General features: G+C 33.7%; 1 protein-coding gene across 1 annotated transcript; it reads left to right on the top strand.

Annotated features, from left to right (window-relative positions):
- The first annotated feature begins 5,651 nt into the window (after positions 1-5,651).
- Positions 5,652-7,499, top strand: LOC132161954 (7-deoxyloganetin glucosyltransferase-like). The gene is made up of 2 exons (XM_059572182.2): positions 5,652-6,198; positions 6,577-7,499. Exons 1-2 carry the CDS (start codon positions 5,682-5,684, stop codon positions 7,497-7,499), a joined length of 1,440 nt encoding a protein of 479 aa, XP_059428165.2. The 5' UTR covers positions 5,652-5,681.
- The last annotated feature ends 14,825 nt before the right edge of the window (positions 7,500-22,324 follow it).

The raw sequence follows: 22,324 nt of genomic DNA, 5'->3' as shown, positions 1-22,324 counted from the left end.
TAAAGTGATGTTTCCCCAAAATTTTTTAAAAATTAAAAAAATATTTTTTTTAAAAAAAACGATGTCGTTTTTATAGTAATACGATAATATCATACTATATACGACATCATTTCTAGATTTTTATACATTTTTATATATATTAAAAATTTTAAACACAAAAAATACGTAGTTTCATATATATATATATATAGGCGGTTAGCGATAAATAGTTATCGGTTTTGAAAAAACCTAAAATAGCTAACCATAATTACCTAGGCGGTTAACAGTTTTTCCCTTCAAAGTTGGTTAGCGGTTAGCGGGCGGTTATTATCTGCCCACTTTTGCATCCCTACTACCACTGCATGTCAAATTAGACATTTTTCCTTTGTCTCCCAAAAATACCCATAAAGTTAAAATAAAAAAAAAATAAAAAAAATAGGGTTTTTCATGTTTAACCCCCTTAATTTTTTTTTTTTTTTCTTTTCAAATAGCTTTTTATATATTTTTTAATTTTAGTTATTTAATAACTTCAATGGTATTTTAGAGAGAAAAATGAAAAATTGTTTAATTTGACATGCAATAGTAGTACATGAGGCTTGGATGTTAATTTTTAAAGTTTAGAAGTGTAATTGCAAAATTGATAATAGTTCATGGAGATGGAGTTAAAGTCTACTTTTCCCTTTTATAAATTTATGTAATTTTGAAAATATTAGGGTTTTCTTTTAACTTTTTTTGTTGATTGTTGTGTGACGGATTTGGTTATGAAATTATGGGTTTCAACTTTTGGGGCTTCTTGATGCTGCTGAAAGGTAGAAATATATTCTATGGTTCCCATAGTGGGCAGCCAAAACCGTTTCTCTAAGTGGGTATGCCATCTGAAAATGGAGAGCATGAAAAAAAAAAAAAAAAAAAATTGTTGAGATCATTGCCAATTTTTAAACATTAGAAGCTAAATTGAAAATAAGGTGAAACTTTGGTAGGTAAAAAGTATATATATATATATATATATATATATATATATATATATATATAAAACTTTTGGAGCCCATATCTTCGTCATTTCTTTTTCTACAAATGACTTAGCACTTATTGACATGGCATTGCATCGAATGCAGACATAAACACTGATGTGTCAAATGAAATACAAGTACCAGATGAGAAACCATTGACTTCAACAGTAAATTAAGTAATAGAGTGACCTATTTTAAACGAGTAATGCATTTAGTTTCATTATATGACTGACATATAACTTGATAATGTGACCGTAAAAATAGTTATTGGATCAGCACTTGCAAAAAAAAATGTTGATTTTTCCACTGACATGATCGTATAACAATTTACTAAAAAGATTTACTCAATTTAAATTGAGACAAAACACTGTATTCTCAAAATTGAAAACCCGAAAACTAAATTAAAATAAAATCAAAACCTAAGAATTAAATATAATTTTTCCCATCTTAAAAACGAAGAAAGAAAGAAAGAAAGAATGAAAAGCATGTTAATAATTGGCATTAGCTTTTCAAAGTTCTGCAAATTATTGCGTTTCCCTATATACAGAAGATGATCAGATCCATCTCTTGATTTACTGGGTTTTACATGTGTTTTTTTTTTACATGTATGTGGGGTAACTCCATATATGGTGGAACATTAAATTAAATTTTATAATCATCTGCACACAGGATTTCCCTCATGTGACAAAACATGCATGAATTATTTTACATGTTTTTTTACTATATAGTTTTCCAAGTAAACTATAGAACATTAAAATTTGGTGTTTGCTACACATACTCCCATCTCCGCATCCAATTTCCTACATCTATAGGTAGCTTTTAAAATCATAATTAAATTTATAATGAATTTTTATTAGATTTTAATTTAACTGTATCTTTAAAAGCCATCTATATTGCTGATGCAGCAAGGCATGGTGGTTTTGCAGAATTAACAAATACGTACTAGTGTTTATAACTCTTCCTAAAACCAAGAATGAAGAACCAATCATAGAATTGAGGCAAACAAATAATAAACCACTCCTCAAGTGTTTCTTATTGATAACTAATCAAAATTCAAAATACACCCGAGGCTCTAGACGATCATAACCTATATTTATGCTACCTAGACTCTTAATCCAAATAACAAAAAAAACTAAAAGAAAGTTGATTTACAAAAATTTGCCGCAATCAGTTCTAACTACGTCATTTATTAGTTCTAACTTGGGATGAGCCTTTCTGGATCATCTCGTTCCAAGTCTCGTTCGAACTGAACTTGGAATGCATCAATTGATTTATTTCATTTCTAAGAGATTTTCAATTATTAAATGTGCCATCTTATGTAGTTGTAGACGGCTTAAACTTATTGGAGGTTTATATTACATTATTTTACATAAAGTTTTTACTGTTTCAAATACAGGTGGAGCTTTCTTCTCTTTTTATTTGTTGTAAAAGATGAAAAGGGGATGCAAGGAAATATTAGACAATCTCTAAATACCTTTATAGGATATAAAAGTTAATATGCCTTTTCATGTAGGATATTGAGATATGTTCAAAGAAATTAAGAAGTCTGTCTCCCTCATGTTGTTTCATATGTTTGGTTCATTCAGGAAGTAATTAGGTTATGTTTAGCAAATCATTTACCTTTTTTTTTTTTTTTTTTTTTTTTTTTTTTTTTAAAGAGTACAGTAGAGATGAAAATACATATGGACTTTTCCATTCAATCTAACCCAATGCCCACAACCATCTCCGAGCCCCAACATTAGATTCTCCAAAACAAACTAATTAAGACGGTGGTCCCGATGATTTTATCAATGAAATACTTTGTCAAAAGAAGTAAAATTAATTGGTGTGAAATATGTAATTATTTTTTTAGTGTTTTAAGTGAGATATCTTCTTTTTATTGGAGTGTGCAAAACACACAATTTACATCACGACCTAATTGAAGTTATTTTTTTTTTATCTTACATCACATTAATCAATTCTTTCATCGTTTATCCGCTCAAAATCATTTACCAAACACATCATTCTTCTACTTCTTTTCATTCTTAGCTTTTTGTTTGAAATTTTCTATTGATTACATGTTGGAAGAAAGATGACGAAGATGATGACGAAAATCCCAAAGAAAAGTAGTACCCTCTTGCTAAAATTTCAACATATAAAACCTGCTCTTGAAGATTTATTTGCTCTTTGAAGAAAACCTGCTCTTGATCGTCGGGTGGTCAATGATTACTTATGGGTTTTGGCGTGAAATTCTTACTTGCAAATGATTGGTTGGGTCGATTTGATAGCAAGTGACATGACAACCATAAAATAAATTTATTGGTGCCTTTAATAAAGTGTCCATTTATTAATTTAATTTTTAGTATGTGCTAATATATTTATTCGCCGCTTGCCACAAAGTCCCTATTAAAGTTAAACATATATTTAAAGACCCAAATTATTGGAGTTAAGGAAAATTAAAAATAATTTATATCAGCGCTTATTTAAAATGTGAGCAAAATATGGGCCAATAAAAGTGTTCTTTTATTTATTTTTATTTTTTAAAATAATGATATTTTTGAGTTTTAATTTTTCTTTCCTTCACAAATATTGTTGGGTATAAGTGGGTTTTTAAGTTAAAGCGTCGTGTGAATGGTATTTTTGATTGTTGCATGGCAAGTTTGTTGGCTAAAGGCTTTGCTCAATAGCCTTTTGGGGATACTTATGGTCGAGTACTCAAACCCTAGACGATTTGGCTTGGTTTCTCGTTGGCTGTTTTCGGTGGTTACATTCAAATGCATTTTTACGTGAGTTTCTCTTTGAATTAGTTTATATGGTTCAATTTCCAAATCATATTTATAAGTTACAAAAAGTGATTTATAGAGTTCAAAACAGGCTCTTGGAGCCTAGTTTGCAAGTCTAATTACGCACACGCCTTCTTGAAATTGGTTTACTGCATGGCTTCTACTGAAGCTGATTATTCTATGTTTATGCTCAATTATTTCTGTTTACAATAAGAAAGGATTAATTACTTTAATCAATTATTGCCTTTTATCTACCGTTACAACAAGCATATCCAATTGATTTTTTTGGGTGCACAAAGTTTGGCTGCATTCTATTGTTTCTTGCTTATGACGAGTGCCGGATATTCGAGGAAGATACACGCAATAGTTAAAAAAAAGTAAGATTATCATGTCAGAGCTGGCTTCTTTAATGTTAAAATGTATAACTTGGCTTCTTTAATTCTTGCTTTCGTATCTTTTTGCAATTCCAATTCTGATTTGAATTTTGTCCTCTTCAGTTCCGTCCTAAAAAGAAAAAAGAAAAAAAAAAACGGTGGTTGAACTAACCCTTTTATTATTATTATTATTATTATTATTAATTATTGTATTCTTCCCACCTGCTTATAACATTTATTTTATACTGCCAACGTGATATATGTTGAAGAATAATGTTAACTACTTAACTCTCACTCTTCATGTAATTGGGATGATGTGAGAATGCCTATCAGATCTTAAAATATTTATTTTTATTTTTCAATAAAGACTGATTCAATAACTCTTGGGTACTGCTACATCAACCTAGGTGTATAGGAGCGAAATGAGAGTTGAGTATGTACCATTACAATTTTTTTAAGTGGCTGATAAGAAAAAAATAAGTAAGTTAAAAAATTAACATCATCTCGCCAATGCAAATTTCATAATAATGCTAGTCTTCTCTCCTATTTATCACACTCATTTTATATTGATTGACGTTGTATGTTTAAAGTGACTTCTTCCATCTATTTTTTAAAGTAGTTGTTGATATGAGAAGTTACTTACAACACATCAATCAACCGAAATAGAATTAGTTTCATAAATGAACATGTAGTTGGGGGGTGCCGTGGATTTTAATTTTTTTTTTTTTTTTTTTTTTTAACCCATGGCACCCTCAAAATAAAAAATAAAGAAAATTTTTCTTTTTACAAAAAATTCTATTCTTTTTACCCTCAAAATTCTTTTTTGTTTTAACTAACGGCACCTTCAAAAAATTGTTTTAACCCATGGCACCCTCAAAAAATTCTAGACACTTTTTTTTTTTTTTTTTTTTTTTTAATTTCTATCTTTTTGATATAATATCGACATATTACATTTCTAATATATCAATTTGAGCACATATTTATGAACCTTTATAAATATTTTTTATGATGCATATATTGTGTGAATTACCAAATTTTTAGAGTGAAAAATTTTTTTAAGACGCCAACAAATATTTAGCGGCACCCCCAATATAAAATGGCTGGCTCCGCCACTGTGAACATGGACTAATGTAATAAGTTTTCTTAGAGTCCTCCGATATATGATGTGCATTTTAAAATCACCGATAGATAAAAATTTAATAACAATCATCTCAAATTTAATAATAATTTTAAAAGTCACGTTACATTTTAGAGGGCCTGAAAAACTCTAGGAAGACTTAAGTACAATGAGAAGTCCAAAAAATTATAATAAAGGGGCAGAAACAAGATATAGTTTCAATTATTTTGTAGACAGAATTTCAAGTCAAAAAGTCCAAATAGATAAATTTCTAGGACCAGCCACCGGTTCGGTGACGGTGCATTTGTCGTAAATCTAGAACGTGCGTTATATGCCAAGTGGGAAGATGACATTCTAAGCCAAAATTGTCATGGTCATCAAATAGGTCTATTTATAATCCAGTAGATTGCATCATTTTGCAAGAGAAAGAAAGAAAGAAATGGTGTCCGAGACGGTAGCAGCTGATCAAAAGCCTCATGCAGTTTGCGTTGCAGCCCCTTTCCAAAGCCACATAAAGGCCATGCTCAAATTTTCAAAGCTTCTCCACCGCAAAGGCTTTCACATAACCTTTGTGAACACCGAGTTCAACCACCAACGTTTTCTGAGATCGAGAGGCTCCAACTCCTTGGATGGTCTCCCTGACTTCCGATTCGTCACCATTCCCGACAGCCTCCCTCCGTCAGATCCCAATGCCAGCCAGGACGTCGCTTCCCTTTGCGATTCCGTTATGAAGAACTTCTTAGCTCCTTTTTCTGACTTGCTCCGGAAACTCCACAACACTGAAAACAATCCTCCGGTGACTTGTATTGTTTCCGATGGTTTCACGGCATTTACTATTACCGCTGCTCATGAACTTGGAATCCCTATTGCAATGCTCTTCACTGTCTCTGCTTGCAGCTTAATGGCTTTTATGCATTTTTCTCATCTCAGGGACAAAGGCTTCACGCCACTAAAAGGTATAACAAAAACAGCAATACCCTACAGAAATCTTCAAATTCCTTTTTTTGTAGTCTCTTATTGTTTTAATATAAAAGGTTTTCTATAAAACATTTTTCTTATTTTCTAGTATTTAGTACAATAAAAATTGTGATAAAAAAAAAATATTTTTCATTGACCACAAAACTTCCTTTAATTTTCGTAAAATGATTTTCCTTTTATAAAAGCGTAAACCATTTTTCGAGTTTGAGTTTCACATTCTCGCACAAGCACTATCTCTTGCAGTTCTCTCATTTTTCTTCACTGAAAATAGTTTTCATTAAAAAACATTTTACGTCGAAACAAACGGAGCCTTAATTGCATTTTGTTGACCTAGAAAACATTATTTGTTTTTGCAGATGAGAGCTATCTCACAAATGGATATCTAGACACAGTTATAGACTGGATTCCAGGCATGAGAGATATCCGACTGAGGGATCTCCCGAGCCTTATTCAAACCACAGATCCCAATGATGTTATGTTCAAATTTATCGTTGAAGCAGTAGAGAGAGCTCCCAAAGCTGCAGCAATCATTGTTCAGACAGTTGATGCGTTAGAGCATGAAGTTTTGGATGCTCTCTACCCCATGTTTCCTCGGTTATATGTCATTGGCCCTCTCCAACTCCTGCTCGATCACTCACACAATGACCATTTGAAATCAATTGGGTATAATTTATGGGTAGAAGAAACTGAGTGCCTTCATTGGCTCAACTCCAAGGCACCCAACTCAGTTTTATATGTAAATTTTGGTAGCATAACCGTCATGACACCACAACAGCTCACTGAGTTTGGTTGGGGACTTGCAAATAGCAAGCACTCTTTCTTGTGGGTAATTAGACCAGATTTAGTAATCGGTGAATCAGCGATTATGCCGCCAGAGTTCCATGTAGAAACAAAAGAGAGAGGTCTAATAGCTAGTTGGTGCCCTCAAGAGGAAGTGCTGAACCACCCCTCAATTGGAGGATTCTTAACTCATTGCGGGTGGAATTCAACGATTGAAAGTGTGACCGCAGGAGTGCCAATGCTTTGTTGGCCATTCTTTGGGGATCAGCAAACAAACTCCAAGTATACTTGCAATGAATGGGGCATTGGCATGGAGATTCGTAGTCGTGCCAATAGAGATGAAGTTGAGAAGATTGTGAGAGAGCTGATGGAGGGAGACAAAGGTAAGAAAATGAAGAAAAAGGCCATGGAGTGGAAGAAATTGGCCGAGGAGGCCAGTGGTCCACATGGATCTTCATCCATTAACCTAAACAATTTGGTGAATGAAGTGCTTTTATAAAAAGCCTACATGTTTCAAAATAATAAAGTGTTATGGTGATCATATATATAGATATATAGATGTTGTTATTTTTGTTCAATTTGTTTGTTTTGATAATCCGCAAGCTGTTGGAGACCTACTTAATTATATTACTATTTTTCCACCTTATTGTTGGTGATGATCGAATTGAGTATTTCCTATGACTAACAATGAATTAACGTCCATGATAAAAGGAACAAATAATTACAATAATAATAATTATTATTATTATTACAAACAAAACTAGAAAAACTAAGGTGCCTGCATTAATTCTTTTAAGAGAAACTTCACTTACTCATTCCCTTGCCCTGGTTTCCCTTATTTACAAAATAATAATAAAAAAAAAACGATTGCAGTTTTAAACTTCAAAAACTCTAATGTCTGTCAGGTACCAAAGTTTAAAAAGCTTGTAATGTCACATTTCCATTAGAATTTTTCTTTTAAATCCTAACCAAGGCCACCTCACGTGTGCTATTTTTCTGGTTTTGTTCCCATTATACCCCTTTTGTTCATGTCTAAAAGTCATAAATGCCCTTAACCCATACAACACAAAAAAATGCAAATAAAAGACAACCAGCTTGGAGACTTTTTCCCTTTCAAGTCATTTTGAGCTCTTGTGACCTCGACGAACCCTAACATCTCGTTCGACTTGTGATTTGCCGTTCATTTTACTTTTCGATTTGCAACAATATAATGAGATATTATTTGTGACAAAGTTGATCACCAGGTAATTAACTATTTTCCGTCTTTAGTGTAAAAATTTGGTACTTTAAGTTCAATACTTTAGGCGTGTCGTTTACGTGTGACGATTAATCATTTATGATGTTATGTGTTTTGTATTTAGTAAAGGGAACGCTTTAGTCCCATGAACTATTATTTATTTTGCACTTACACCTCCAAGCTTTAAAAAGTGACATTGGAATTTCTCATACTACCACCTAGGGGCGAAAATGCAGTTACGGTTAGCAATTATTGGCAAAATTGCTAATCATAATCACATAGGCGGTTAACCGGCGGTTAGCGGTTAATAACTTTAATAATCGCTAACCGCTCTTTAAAAGAAAATTTTTTTGGCCAAAACTTCATAAAAGACTCCTGAACTATCGTGCATTTCGAGAAAATCCCAATAAATTTTAAAAACTCTCAATTTCACCCTTCAAACTTTCAATTTGATGCAATTTACCCCCTTTGTCAATTTTTACCGTTAAACCCTAACGAAAAACCCTAAAAAGATAAAATTACCCTTCGATTTTTTTTCTTAAATTAAAAATTGAAAAAAATGAAAAAACAAATTTTGAAAAAAAAAAAAAGGTCACAAGGTGGTCCATGGTCACCTTGTGATGTTTTTTTTTTATAATAATTTTATTATTATTTTTAATTTGAAATTAAAGGTAAATTTAAAATTCTATAAAAAAAGTTAGGGGTATAATGGTCATTTTTTCACTTTTAACGTTTAAAAATTGACAGAAGTGGGTAAATTTCATCAAATTAAAAATTCAGGAGATAAAATTGATAGTTTTTGAAATTTATGGGGGTCTTCTCAAAACTTGTGGTAGTTCAGGAGTTTAAAGTGAAGTTTCCCTAAAATTTAAAAAGAATTAAAAATATATATATTTTTTAAAAAAACGATGTCGTTTTTATAGTAATACGATAATATCATACTACATATAACATCATTTCTATATTTTTATACATTTTTATATATATTAAAAATTTTAAACACAAAAAATACATCGTTTGGTATATATAGGCGGTTAGCGGTAAACGGTTATCAGTTTTAAAAAACCTAAAATAACTAACCGTAACTACCTAAGCAATTAGCGGTTTTTCCTAACCGTCTTAAAAAGTGGTTAGCAGCTAGTACGGTTAGCGTTAGTGCAGTTAGCGGTTATTACCCGCCCACATTTGCACCCCTACTACCACCGCATGTCAAATTAGACATTTTTCATTTTTCTCCCCAAAATACCCATAAATTTAAATAATAATAATAATAATAATTTTTTTAAAAAAAAAAAACCTAAAAAGACCAAGAAGGGAGGCCTTTTTCATGTTAACCCTTCAGTTTTTTTTTTTTTTTTTTTTTCAAATAGCTATTTTTTTATTTTAGTTTTTTAATGACTTCAATGGCATTTTTGAGAGAAAAATGAAAAATTGTTTAATTTGACATGCAATAGCAGTACATGGGACTTCGATATTACTTTTTAAAGTTTGAAAGTGTAAATGCAAAATTGATGATAGTTCATGGAGATGGAGTTAAAGTATACTTTTTCCTGTTGTAAATTAATGTCCGGTCTTTGGGTTTTTTCAAAATTTTGCACTTTACTTTTCTGCAATTTTGAAAATATTAGGTTTTCTTTAACTTTTTATGTTGATTATTGTGTGACGGATTTGGTTATGAAATTATGGGTTTCAACTTTTGGGGCTTTTTGATGCTGTTGAAAGGTAGAAATATATTCTATGATTCCCATAGTGGGCAGCCAAAACCGTTTCTCTAAGGGAGTATGCTTAGGGCTGTTAAGAGAGCAAGCCGCTCGCAAGCGAGCTCTGACTCTCCTTGCATAAGCTTGGCTCGACTCGACTTAGCTCGTAAGCATATCGTATAAGGTTCGAATTGGTAGTTATTCACATAATTCATTATATTAATATTGAAAATTGATGATTTTTTTTTTTTTTAATAGCATCATTTTATTATAAAAATGATGCATATCCTCTTTCTTCAAAACCAAGTGCCTTGTTATATTGACTCGAGCTCCATAGTCCGTTAGCCAAACTAAGCAAATGCAAGCTGACTTCTTGAGCCGTTTAAGAGTACTTAAAGTTTAAATTTATAATAAAAATAAATAAATTAAATTAAATATAAGAGCCAGCTTGTGAACTGGCTCGGCTTGGCTAGACTTATTATGAGCTCGAACTCGATTTTTTGGCTCGTTCTTAAGCTCGACTCAAGCTCGAGCTCAAGTAAAATTTAAACAAGCCGAGCCCAAACAAGGGAAGCTCACTCAAGCTCGGCTCGTTTACACCCCTAAGTATGCCATCTGAAAATGGAGAGCGAGAAAAGAAAAAAAAAAAAAAAAAAACGTGGCACTTGCACTTTTACCCCCTAAACTATCCACCCATTTGCACTTTTATCTCCAATGTTTAAAACGTGACACTTGACCTCCTAAACTTTCAAATTGTTGCAATTCAACCATTCTGACCCTTTTTTTTTTTTTTTTTTTTTTTTTTTTTTTGGTTCAAAATGCCCCCATCACATATTTTATTTTTTATTTTTTATTTTACAAAAAACCAAAAAAAAAAAAAAAAAAAGAAAAGAAAAGAAGAAATATGTTGGGGTGGCCAAACCACCCATAGGGTCCAAGGAAGTGGTTCGGCCACCCCCTAGGGCCAAACCCTAAAATGTTTTTTTTGATGGTTTGGCCCAAGGGGCGGCCGAACCACCCCCAGATGGCCGGCCTGGGGGTGGCCAAACGGGGTGGCCGGCCACCCCAGCATTTTTCATCTTCTTTTTTGTTTTGTTTTTTTTTTTGGTTTTTTGTTTTTGGATTTTTTTTTTTAAAAAATAAAATATGTTTTTTTTTTTTTATATAAAAAAAATTACATTTTTTTTTTTAAACTTAGGATGTAGGCATTTTGGGAAGAAAAAAAAAAAAAAAAAAAAGAAGTCAGAATGGTCGAATTGCAACAATTTGAAAATTTTGGGGGGTAAAGTGTTACGTTTTAAACATTGAAGGTGAAAGTGCAAATGAATTGATAGTTCGGGGGATAAATGTATTTTCTTCAAAAAAAAAAAAAGTAAAGTGATAAGTTATTTTGTTTGTTTCCCGGCTTTGTGTTAAGTTGAGACCACGTATTGTTTCTTAATTTGGTTTCATAAAGACAAGGGGTATAACCGGAACATATGGGCAAAAGTAGCACATTGGGCGCATGTGAGGGGGGCTCTATTACGATTTAATAGAAAATCCTAACAAATGTGTGACATTGTAAACTTTTTAAACTTGATATCTGACATTTCTAGTTTTTAAAGTTTAGGCGGAAATGTCTAATGAATGGGTCACATTACAAGTTTTTGATACATTGTTGAGGTCATTGCCAATTTTTAAACATTAGAAGTTAAATTGAAAATAAGGTGAAACTTTGGGAGGTAAAAAGTGTGTATATATATTCAATAAAACTTTTGGGGCCCATATCTTAGGTTCTCAGGTTTTACATTTCTCTAAATTTTACACGTTAGATCGATTAGTTATTTAGGGTCATTTTTTTTTTTTTTTCTACAAATGACTTAGCACTTGTTGATATGGCATTGCATCGAATGCTGACATAAACACTGATGTGTCAAATGAAATACAAGTACCAGATGAGAAACCATTTACTTTAACAGTAAATTAAGTAATAGAGTGACCTATTTAATTTAAACGAGTAATGCATTTAGTAAACCATTATATGACTGACATACAACTTGATGATGTGACCGTAAAAATAGTTATTTGATCAATACTTGTAAAAAAAAATGTTGATTTTTTCACTGACACAATCGTATAACAATTTACTAAAAAGATCTACTCATTTTAAATTGAGACAAAACACAGTATTCTCAAAATTGAAAACCCGAAAACTAAATTAAAATGAAATCAATACCTAAGAATTAAATATAATTTTTCCCATCTTAAAAACGAAAAAAGAAAGATAGAAAGAAAAGCATGTTAATAATAATTTTTTTTTTTTTTTGGATGAATAAGAGATTTTATAAGCAAACAAATCAATCAACAATGAATAAAGCATGTTAATAATTGGCATTAGCTTTTCAAAGTTCTGCAAATTATTGCGTTTCCCTATATACAGAAGATGATCAGATCCATCTCTTGATTTATTGGGTTTTACATGTGTTTTTTTTTACTTGTATGTGGGGTAACTCCATATATAGTGGAACATTAAATTAAATTTTATAATCATCTGCCACACAGGATTCCCCTCATGTGACAAAACATGCATGAATTATTTTACATGTTTTTTTTACTATATAGTTTTCCAAGTAAACTATAGAACAGTAAAATTTGGTGTTTGCTACACATACTCCCATTTTCACATCCAATTTCCTACATTTATAGGTGGTTTCTAAAATCAACATTGAATTTATAATGAATTTTATTAGATTTTAATTTAACTGTCTTTATAGGATATAAAAGTTAATGTGCCTTTTCATGTAGGATATTGAGATATGTTCAAGAAATTAAGAAGTCTGTCTCCCTCATGTTGTTTCATATGTTTGGTTCATTCAGGAAGTAATTAAGTTATGTTTGGCAAATCATTTACCCTTTTTTTTTAAAAGAGTACAGTGGAGATGAAGATACCTACGGACTTTTGCATTCAATCTAACCCAATGCCTACAACCATCTCTGAGCCTCAACATTAGATTCTCCAAAACAAACCAAGACGGTGGTCCCGGTGATTTAATCAATGAAATACTTTGTCCAAAGAAGTAAAATTAATTGGTGTGAAATGTGTTATTATTTTTTTAGTGTTTCAAGTGAGATGTCTTCTTCTTATTGGAGTGTGCAAAACACACACTTTACATCACGACTTAGTTGAAGTTATTATTTTTTATTTTATATCACATCAATCAATTCCTTCATCGTTTATCCGCTCAAAATCATTTACCAAACACATCCCACTCCCAAGTCTAAAATATAAACCTACTTTCAATTTGAGTATGCAGATATATATTTTTCTACTTCTTTTCATTCTAATTAGCTTTTTGTTTGAAATTTTCTTTTGATTACATGTTGGAAGAAAGATGATGAAGAAAATCCCAAAGAAAAGTTATACCCTCTTGCTAAAATCTCAATATATAAGTGATGGTAGAGATTTGAACACCCTTGAAGATTTACATTCTGTTTGAAGATAACCTGCTCTTGATCATAGGGTGGTCAATGATTAGTCATGGGCTTTGGCGTGATGAAATTCTTTCTTGCAAATGATTGGTTGGGTTTATTTGATAGGAAGTGACATGACAAGCATACAATAAATTTATTGGTGCCTTTAATAAAGCGCCCAATTATTTATTTATTCTTTAGCATGTGCCAATATATTTATTCGCGCTTACGACAAAGTTCCAATTAAAATTAAACATATATGACACTATTTTAAAGACCCAAATTATTGGAGTTCAGGAAAATTAAAAATAATTTATATCAGCACTTATTTAAAATGTGAGCCAAATATGGGCTAGTAAAAGTGTCTTTTTATTTATTTATATTTTTAAAAAATAGTGATATTTATGAGTTTTGGTTCTTCCTTCCTTCACGAATATTGTTTGGTATAAGTGGGTTTTTAAGTTAAAGCGTCATGTGAATGGTATTTTTGATTGTTACATGGCAGGTTTGTCAGCTAAAGGCTTCGCTCAATAGCCTTTTGGGGATACTTATAGTCGAGTACTCAAAACCCTAGAGGATTCGGCTTGGTTTCTCGTTGGCTGTTTTCGATGGTTACATTCAAATGCATTTTTACATGAGTTTCTCTTTGAATTAGTTTATATGGTTCAATTTCCAATTCATATTTATAAGTTACAAAAAGTAATTTATAGACTTCAAAACAGGCTCTTGGAGCCTAGTTTGCAAGTCTAATTAAGCACACGCCTTCTTGAAATTGGTTTCCTGCATGCATGGCTTCTACTGAAGCTGATTATTCTCTGTTTATGCTCAATTATCATAAGCAATTGGTTTTCTGTTTACAATAAGAAAGGATTAATCAAAAAATACACTTCTAACTATGATTTGCTAAATAGAATAGCTCTCTAGGTGAGCTCCCTATTTCTCTCCTTGGAGAGACTCTTCGAAAAAGACTCTGGTCTTTTTATTTTCTGTGCGCTCAAAGATCTCTTTACAGGTTTTCATCATCTTCACATCTTAGTCGTTGGTCTGCTTGGGTTCCTTATTATGGCTGATAACCAAATCTCTCAAGATGATCTTCAAATCCTTATTGAAGAAACAGCTGCTTTGGGCTGGGACAATCTGGAGCAGCTTGAAGTTTTGGAGGAAGCTCCACCTCACCAAGAAGCGTTTGCAATCCTGGGTAGGTTACTCACATTGAAACCTGTTAATTCACAACTGGTTAGGTCTACTATAGCCTTAGCCTGGAGTTTTGCTGCCCCCTTGGCTGTGGAAGTCATGGCTCCAAATCTGTTTGTATTTGCTGTTTCACAAAAGTGTCACATGGAGCGTATTCTTCAGCAAGGACCATGGAATATTAGAGGTTCTCTTCTTCTTCTTCATCCTTGGTCTCCTGTTTTAGCCATTAACGAAATTGTGCTTGCCTTCTGTCCATTTTGGGTACAAATTCATGGTCTTCCTATGCAAAATATTACTACGCGTAATGCAATCATGATTGGTAAAGCTCTTGGTTCTTTGCTGGAAGTGGAAAATTGTTCCACTATGGGTTTTATTTGTAGGCAGCACTTAAGGATTAAGGTTGATCTCAACACCTCGAAACCTTTAATCCCTGGCTTCCACATTCCTCGTCCTGGTAAAGACCCATTGTGGGTTAATTTTAAATATGAAAGACTGGCAGATTATTGCACTCTCTGTAGATTAATTGGCCATAAGAAATTTTTTTTTTCTGCTCCACCATCCTCGAACCCTAACACTAGATATGGTATATCTCTAAAAGCACTAGATATGGTATATCTCTCAAAGCACTAGATATGGTATATCTCTCAAAGCACTAGATATGGTATATCTCTCAAAGCAACATCTTTTTCAAGCCCAAAGGTTGTTTCTACTACTTCAGGGAGTAATTCTGGTTCTGGGTTGTCTTTGGAGGGCCAAGGTATCCATTCTGAAGCTTCTGGTACGGCCTCTCTTGGTGGTGAGTCCACTAGGTTGCAGATAATTTCAAGAAACCCCATGAATCAGCTTGCTGTACAAGATTCAAATTTCTCACAAGAATCTGCCCCTTTGTCAACAAAGGCTGTAGGCAAGCAACATGTGGACCACTTTCAAAACTCTACTGGGTGTTGTGGATCTCCTTCATCCATGTCATTAGAGGCCAGCTTCTCTCCTTCATTTGATGCAACGCGTACAACTATGATTGATAAGGGTAAGGCTCCTCTCATTAATGTCCATCCTTTAAATTCAAACCTACAGTATCCTATCATCAATGCTGCAGATATTCCTCTTCAATATTATTATGGATATGCTTCATTTTATCTCATGGATTCAACTATTACCAATATCCAAGAAATATCAGAGCCCATGTATCTTCCCTTGCAGCACACTACCACTATTGGGCCTCCTGATTTTCATTTCTCAAATGTGCCGAGGCCCGTTTTTAATAAGTCAACCATATCGATCTTCTGTTAGGCCTCCTATAATATAATCACCTAACTTATCAAGGCCAGTTTCATCAAAGACCAATTTCTCTACTGTTGGGTCTCCTAAATCTTATTCCTCAAATATTGCAAGGTTGATCTTAAATATTTCACCCATCTCCACGGTTGGGCTTCCTAAACCTCACTCTCCTAATGCAACAAGGCTAGTTTCATCCAAACCACATATCCCCATTGTTGGGCCTATCAAATTCCCTCAACCTTTCACTTTTAGCCCAAAACAAAATCCAAACCATAAATTCACTCAACAACCTACCCACTTCACACGTTTCCATCCATACCCACCGAAAACACCTCCTCCTACCATCTGTCCATTTCGATCCCCTGCACCTTCTCTTCAACACTCTCCTTTTCATCTCCCAAATACTATTGTCCCTCCTTTAGCCCCTGACTTGAAATTGTTGACCAAAAATAAGAAAAAGAGGGTGGGTTTTGTGGACATTGGTGACGACTCGGCAGGATCTCCGAAAAAATCAAAGCCAATTCCTGTCCCCCAGTATGACTCTTTCCCCAGTATGGAAATGGCTGCATTATCTTTTTGGCTTCACTCAAGAGCTCGGTTGCAACAATGGGTCCTTTTACAGCTTTTCTGCACAGCCCTCTCTCTTCAGTTATGAGTGACCACTTTACCACCCAAGGCATGCAGATTTCTATAAGTGAAAGCTCTTTCTCTACTATTGAACAGGGAGGTCCCTTGGCTCAGTCTTGGTCGAGTCAGACTACTTCTATGACCCCTTCTCAAGCTGTTGGGAATATTTCTTCTTTTGGCAGTTCCTCTACCATGTCTTTTGGAGCCAGGACTATTACTGCTTAACAAGCTATAAATCCTGATCTCTCCCGTAGGAATTATCGGGCTTTAAGAGGAACCGGGTGCTTTGGCAAAGCTACTCAGGCTGATGGCGATTTTGTTATAGATGATGTGGAGGTTCATTCTTCTGATGTTGTTAGTCCTAGGGGAACAGGTCTGCCTAGGCCCCCTCCCAAGATATGATTTTCCTTACTTGGAATTGTAGAGACATATCCCGTGCCTCTGCAATTCGTAGTTTACGGTCAAAGGTTATGAAACATTCACCTGATGTAATTTTTCTTTCTGAAACTAAGACTAAGCCGTATGATGCTACTATTATACTGAATAGACTTGGTTTCTTTTTGATATCCCATGTTCCTCCTTCTAACTCTAGAGGAGGACTTTTGTTAGCTTGGCATTTTGGTGTTGACCTTGAATGTTTTACTTCCAATATAAATACAATAAGTGCTTGGTGCTACTCTGATCCTCCTCATAAACCTTGGATATTGTCTTGTATATATGGTTCTCCTTATAGTAATCATAAATTTAAATTATAGGATTCTTTGGATACTGTGGGTAAAGATTTTTCTGGGGCTTGGTTGTGTATTGGAGACTTCAATATGATTTTGAGTCAATCGGAAAAACAAGGTGGACGCCCGTTTGCTAGTTCTTCCAATGATTTTTTTTTTCACTCTTTTATGGATTCATACGGCATGGTTGATTTAGGTTTTTTTGGTAATCCATTCACTTGGTCTAATAATGGACAGGGTCGTCACAATATTAAAGAGCGATTGGATAGAAGTATTGCTTCTACTAATTGGATTCATCAATTTTCAGGTTTCTCGCTTCGCCAATTGTCTGCGCATGCTATTGATCATAATCCTCTATTGCTAAACACTTCTATGGATTCTTCCACATTACTCATCTATTTAGATTTGAAGAATTTTGGACTAGAGACCCTTCTTGTGAATCAGTTATAGCTATGGCTTGGGATTATGTCTCGAATGGTTCACCAACTTTTATTTTATCTCAACGTTTGAAATCTACAAAAGATGCTCTCAAGTGTTGGAATATAATGCACTTTGGTAACATACAAAAAAAGTATTACAACAACTCTTGGAAAGCGGGATGTTATCCAGCAAGCTTCTCCTTTGCTTTAGAATCATCTTGAGGAGTTGTTGCTTAAGAAAGTGCTCAATGATCTTTTGGAAAAAGATGAACTTCTTTGAAAAAATAAGTCTCGTGAACTTTGGTTGACCTACAAAGATTTAAATACCAAATTTTTTCATACCGCTACTCTCATAAAGTGAAGGCGCAATGCTATAAATTTCCTTAAGGTCCATTCTGGTGCTTGGATTTCTGATCGAAATGCTATTGGGAATTGCTTCACGAATCATTTCAAAACATTATTCTCCTCTTCAAGCCCTATTATTTCTAATGACATGCTATCTTTATTTGATAGCGTTATTTCGGAAAAGGACAAACAAATGTTATGCAATATTCCTTCAAAACAAGAAATATATACTGCTCTTTCTAGTATTGGGTCAACCAAAGCCCCTGGACCTGATGGCTATACTGCTCTTTTCTTCAAGAAATATTGGCATATTGTGAAAGAGGTGGTTCTCCAATGTATATGGGATTTCTTTTCAAAAAATCATCTTTTGAGTGAACAAAATCATACTTTTATTGCTCTTGTTCCGAAGCAGCTTGATCCTTTTTCTATGAATCACTTTAGGCCTATTAGTCTATGCAATATCATTTACAAGATTATCTCCAAAATATTGGCTAATAGGTTTAAATCTTTGCTTCCTAGTATAATCTCTCATTATCAATCTGCATTTGTGCCTGTAAGAAATATTCAAGATAATTCTATTTTAGCTCATGAGCTCCTTCACACTCTTAAATCAAAACAAGGACGAGGTGGTCTCAAGGCGGTTAAGATTGATATGGAGAAAGCTTTTGACCAGATGGAATGTAATTTTCTTCTAGCTATTTTATCCAAATTGGGCTTTCACCCAATTTGGATAAATTGGATTCGTATCTATATATCTTCCACGACATTCTCCATAATGATTAATGGCAGTTCTTTTCGGCTCTTCGCTCTAACTAGAGGCTTACGACAGGGAGATCCTTTATCTCCTTTTTTATTTATACTGGGTACTTAAGTTATTTTGCGACTTTTTCATTAACAGGAATCTCTGGGCTTACGCAAAGGAATCCGGATCAGTCATTCTTGTGCTCCTATTACCCATCTTTTATTTGCCGATGATTTGATTGTTTTTGCTAAAGCCACTTCCACTGAAGCATCTTGACTCAAATCTTGTCTAGATCAATATTGCAGCTGGTCTGGTCAAAAGGTCAACATCTCAAAATCCTTTATTCATTTCAGCAAAAATATGGCAGCTGCCACTCGGATAGTCATCTCTAATATTCTTTTGTTTAAACATCAACTTCTGCGGCTATTTATCTAGGGCTCCCTTTTCTCATGAGTCGTTCGAAATCAGCAAACTTTCAGTTCTTATTAGATGGGGTTGTTGGTAAAGTTGATGGTTGGCATGCTAAAACTCTGTCTTAAGCAGGAAGATATGTGCTTATTAAATCTACAGCGTCTACTATTCCTTCTTATGCGATGGGTACTTTTCTTCTCCCAAATACCATTTGCCATAAGCTAGATAAAATCTTTAAGAATTTTTGGTGGGGATTCCCAATAGGTAAATCTCGAAATCTCTCTCTAAAATCTTGGAGTTCAATTTGCTTACCTCGTCAAGCACGTGGTTTGGGTTTTAGGCTCATGAAAGATGTCAATCATGCTCTGATTGCCAAACTTGGTTGGAAAATCCTTTCAAACTTTGACTATGTCTGGGTTCGGCAACTCTCGGTGAAGTATATTAAATATGGAAAATTCTTCTCTTCACCAACCACACCCTCAGCTTCATGGTTATGGAAAGGAATTCAAAAGAGCAAGTCTGTTTTGCTTTCTGGAGCTTGCCTTCAGGTAGCAAAAACATCATCACTTCCTATATGGACTTATGCTTGGATTCCCACTATGAAAGACTTCAAACCTCCGAGGTTTCCTTGTAATAGAATTCAGCCTTCTTTGTGTATTTCTGACCTGATTCAACAATCTCCAGTGCAATGGAATCTGTCTACGATCTCAGCTATATTTGACCAAGCCATTGTTGAAGAAATTTTGAAGATTAAAATCTCCTTGAATCCAATACCACAATATCTCTGGACTCCTTATTGCTTAGGAAAATTTTCTTTAAATTCGGCTTATCTTTCCATTATTAATGCTTGTTCTCTCCCAGTTTCTATTCAAGTTCCCTCATCTTTTTGAAAATCTATCTGGAGGTTAAATCTGAATGATCAGTTGAGACTTTTTCTCTGGAAAATTGCTTGGAATATTCTCCCAACAAGAGCTAGATTGGATGAGTTATTTTCCACAAATAACTCCTTGAACCATTGCCCTTTATGCAAATTTGCTCTGGATTCGCTGCAACATCTATTTTTCAATTGCATCTTTGCTCGAGTTGTATGGCAGAATTCTTTTTGGCCTCTTAACTCTTCTACTCTGAATTTCTCAAACATGGTTGATTGGATAAATGTGATTCTTTCTCCTGGTATATCTCTAGCCATTCCACCAGTTGAACACCATAAATTCCAGATCTTTGCTTATGTAGCATGTGATCTTTTATGGTTCTATCGCAACAAAGCCTATCATGATGGTAAAATTGTTGATGCTCGTTCCATCTCTGCTTATATCAACAAAATTACTTTGGAACATTTTCATGCATGGAATATTAGGTTTTCTCTCCCAGAAGAAACTTGGACTCTTCTATCTGTGACTTGGTTTAAGATTAACTTTGATACAACCATTAGAGATTATTTTTCTGTTCAAGCAGCGGTTTGTCAAGATTCAAATGGCTCTGTTATTCGAATTCTCTCTCAAATTAGTCCAGCTTGTCTTCCTAATTATGGGGAAGCTCTTACAACTCAATTGGCAAATTCTCTCTCAAACTGTCGAGATTCAAATGGCTTTATTATTCGGATTCTCTCTCAAATTAGCCCGGCTTGTCTTCCTAATTATGGGGAAGCTCTTGCAGCTCAATTGGCAGTTTCTCTAGCTACTTCACTTCATATTGGTAAATTTATTATAGAAGGCGATTCCCAAGTTGTCATTCTTGGTCCCCAGCAGCCTTCTCTCTCCCTTGATTGGCGGATTTCTTCCATTATTTCGGATACCATTGACTTTATCCTAACATCTTTATTTTGAAAAGTTAGGAAAGTTACCAGAAGTGCAAATTTCTGCGCCCATTATGCGGCACGTTGAGCCGCGGCCAGAAAATTTTCTGGATGCATTCCCTGTCACTTATTTCCTTTTTGCTCGATTCCTATTGCCAGTGGGAAGGACCCTCCAGACCTTTTATTGCTTTCCTAGTTTGTAGTTTGTTTCTTTATTATGTACTCACAAAAAAACAAAAATTAATTAATTAATTTAATCAATTATTGCCGTTTATCTACTGTTACAACAAGCATATCCAATTGATTTTTTCGGTGCACAAAGTTTGGCTGCATTCTATTGTTTCTTGCTTATGACGAGTGCCGGATATTCGAGGAAGATACACGTCATAGTTAAAATTGTGTAAGATTATCATGTCAGAGTTGGCTTCTTTAATGTTAAAGTGCCTAGCTTGGCTTCTTTAATTCTTGCTTTCGTATCTTTTTGCAATTCCAATTCTGATTTGAATTTTGTACTCTTCAGTTCCGTCAAAAAAAAAAGAACGGTGGTTGAACTAACCCTTTTATTATTATTATTAGTAGTAGTAATTATTGTATTCTTCCCACCAATTTATAACATTTATTTTATACTGAGAACGTGATATTTGTTGAGATATTTGTTGAAGAGTAACGTTAAATACTCAACTATCATCCTACTCTTAATTATTCTACGCACTCTTATGTAATTGGGATGATGTGAGAATGCTTATCTGCTCTTAATTTTATTTATTTTTTATTTTTTAAATAAAGACCGATCCAATAACTTATAGGTACTGCCACATCAACCTAATTGTATAGGAGCGAAATGAGAGTTGAGTATTTACCATTACACTTTTTTTAAGTGGCTGATAAAAAAAGAAAGAAAAAAAAGTAAGTTAAAAAATTAACATCATCTCACCAATGCAAATTTCATAATAATGCTAGTCTTCTCATCTATTTATCACACTCATTTTATATTGACTGACGTTGTTTGTCTTAAGTGGCTTCTTTCCTTTTTTCTAAAGTAGTTGTTGACATGAGAAGTTACTTACAACACATCAATCAGCCGAAATAGAATTAGTTTAATAAATGAACATGAACTAATGCAATAAGTCTTTTTAGAGTTCTCCGATATAAGATGTGGCTCTTAAAATCACTAATAAATTAAAATTTAATAACAACCATCTCAAATTTAAGGATAATTTTGAAAGTCACGTTACATTTTTAAGGCTGACCGGAAAGACTCTGAGAAGACTTAAGTACAATGAGTAGTGCAAAGAATTCTAATACAAGAGGTAGAAACAAGATATAGTTTCAATTATTTTGTTGACAGAATTTCAAGTCAAAAAGTTCAAATAGATAAATTTCTAGCACCTGCCGCCG

This window comes from Corylus avellana, chromosome 10 (assembly GCF_965113065.1).
Source record: "Corylus avellana chromosome 10, dhCorAvel1.hap1.2, whole genome shotgun sequence".
NCBI classification, from domain to species: domain Eukaryota; kingdom Viridiplantae; phylum Streptophyta; class Magnoliopsida; order Fagales; family Betulaceae; genus Corylus; species Corylus avellana.
Note: the sequence above shows the minus strand (reverse complement) of the source record. Positions and strands in the feature narration are given on the sequence as shown.

Excerpts from the sequence above, each read along its gene's own strand:
- LOC132161954 (XM_059572182.2), top strand. The coding sequence starts at position 5,682 with ATGGTGTCCGAGACGGTAGCAGCTGATCAAAAGCCTCATGCAGTTTGC. Across the intron at positions 6,199-6,576 it reads AGGCTTCACGCCACTAAAAG|ATGAGAGCTATCTCACAAAT; the intron begins GTATAACAAAAA and ends TTGTTTTTGCAG.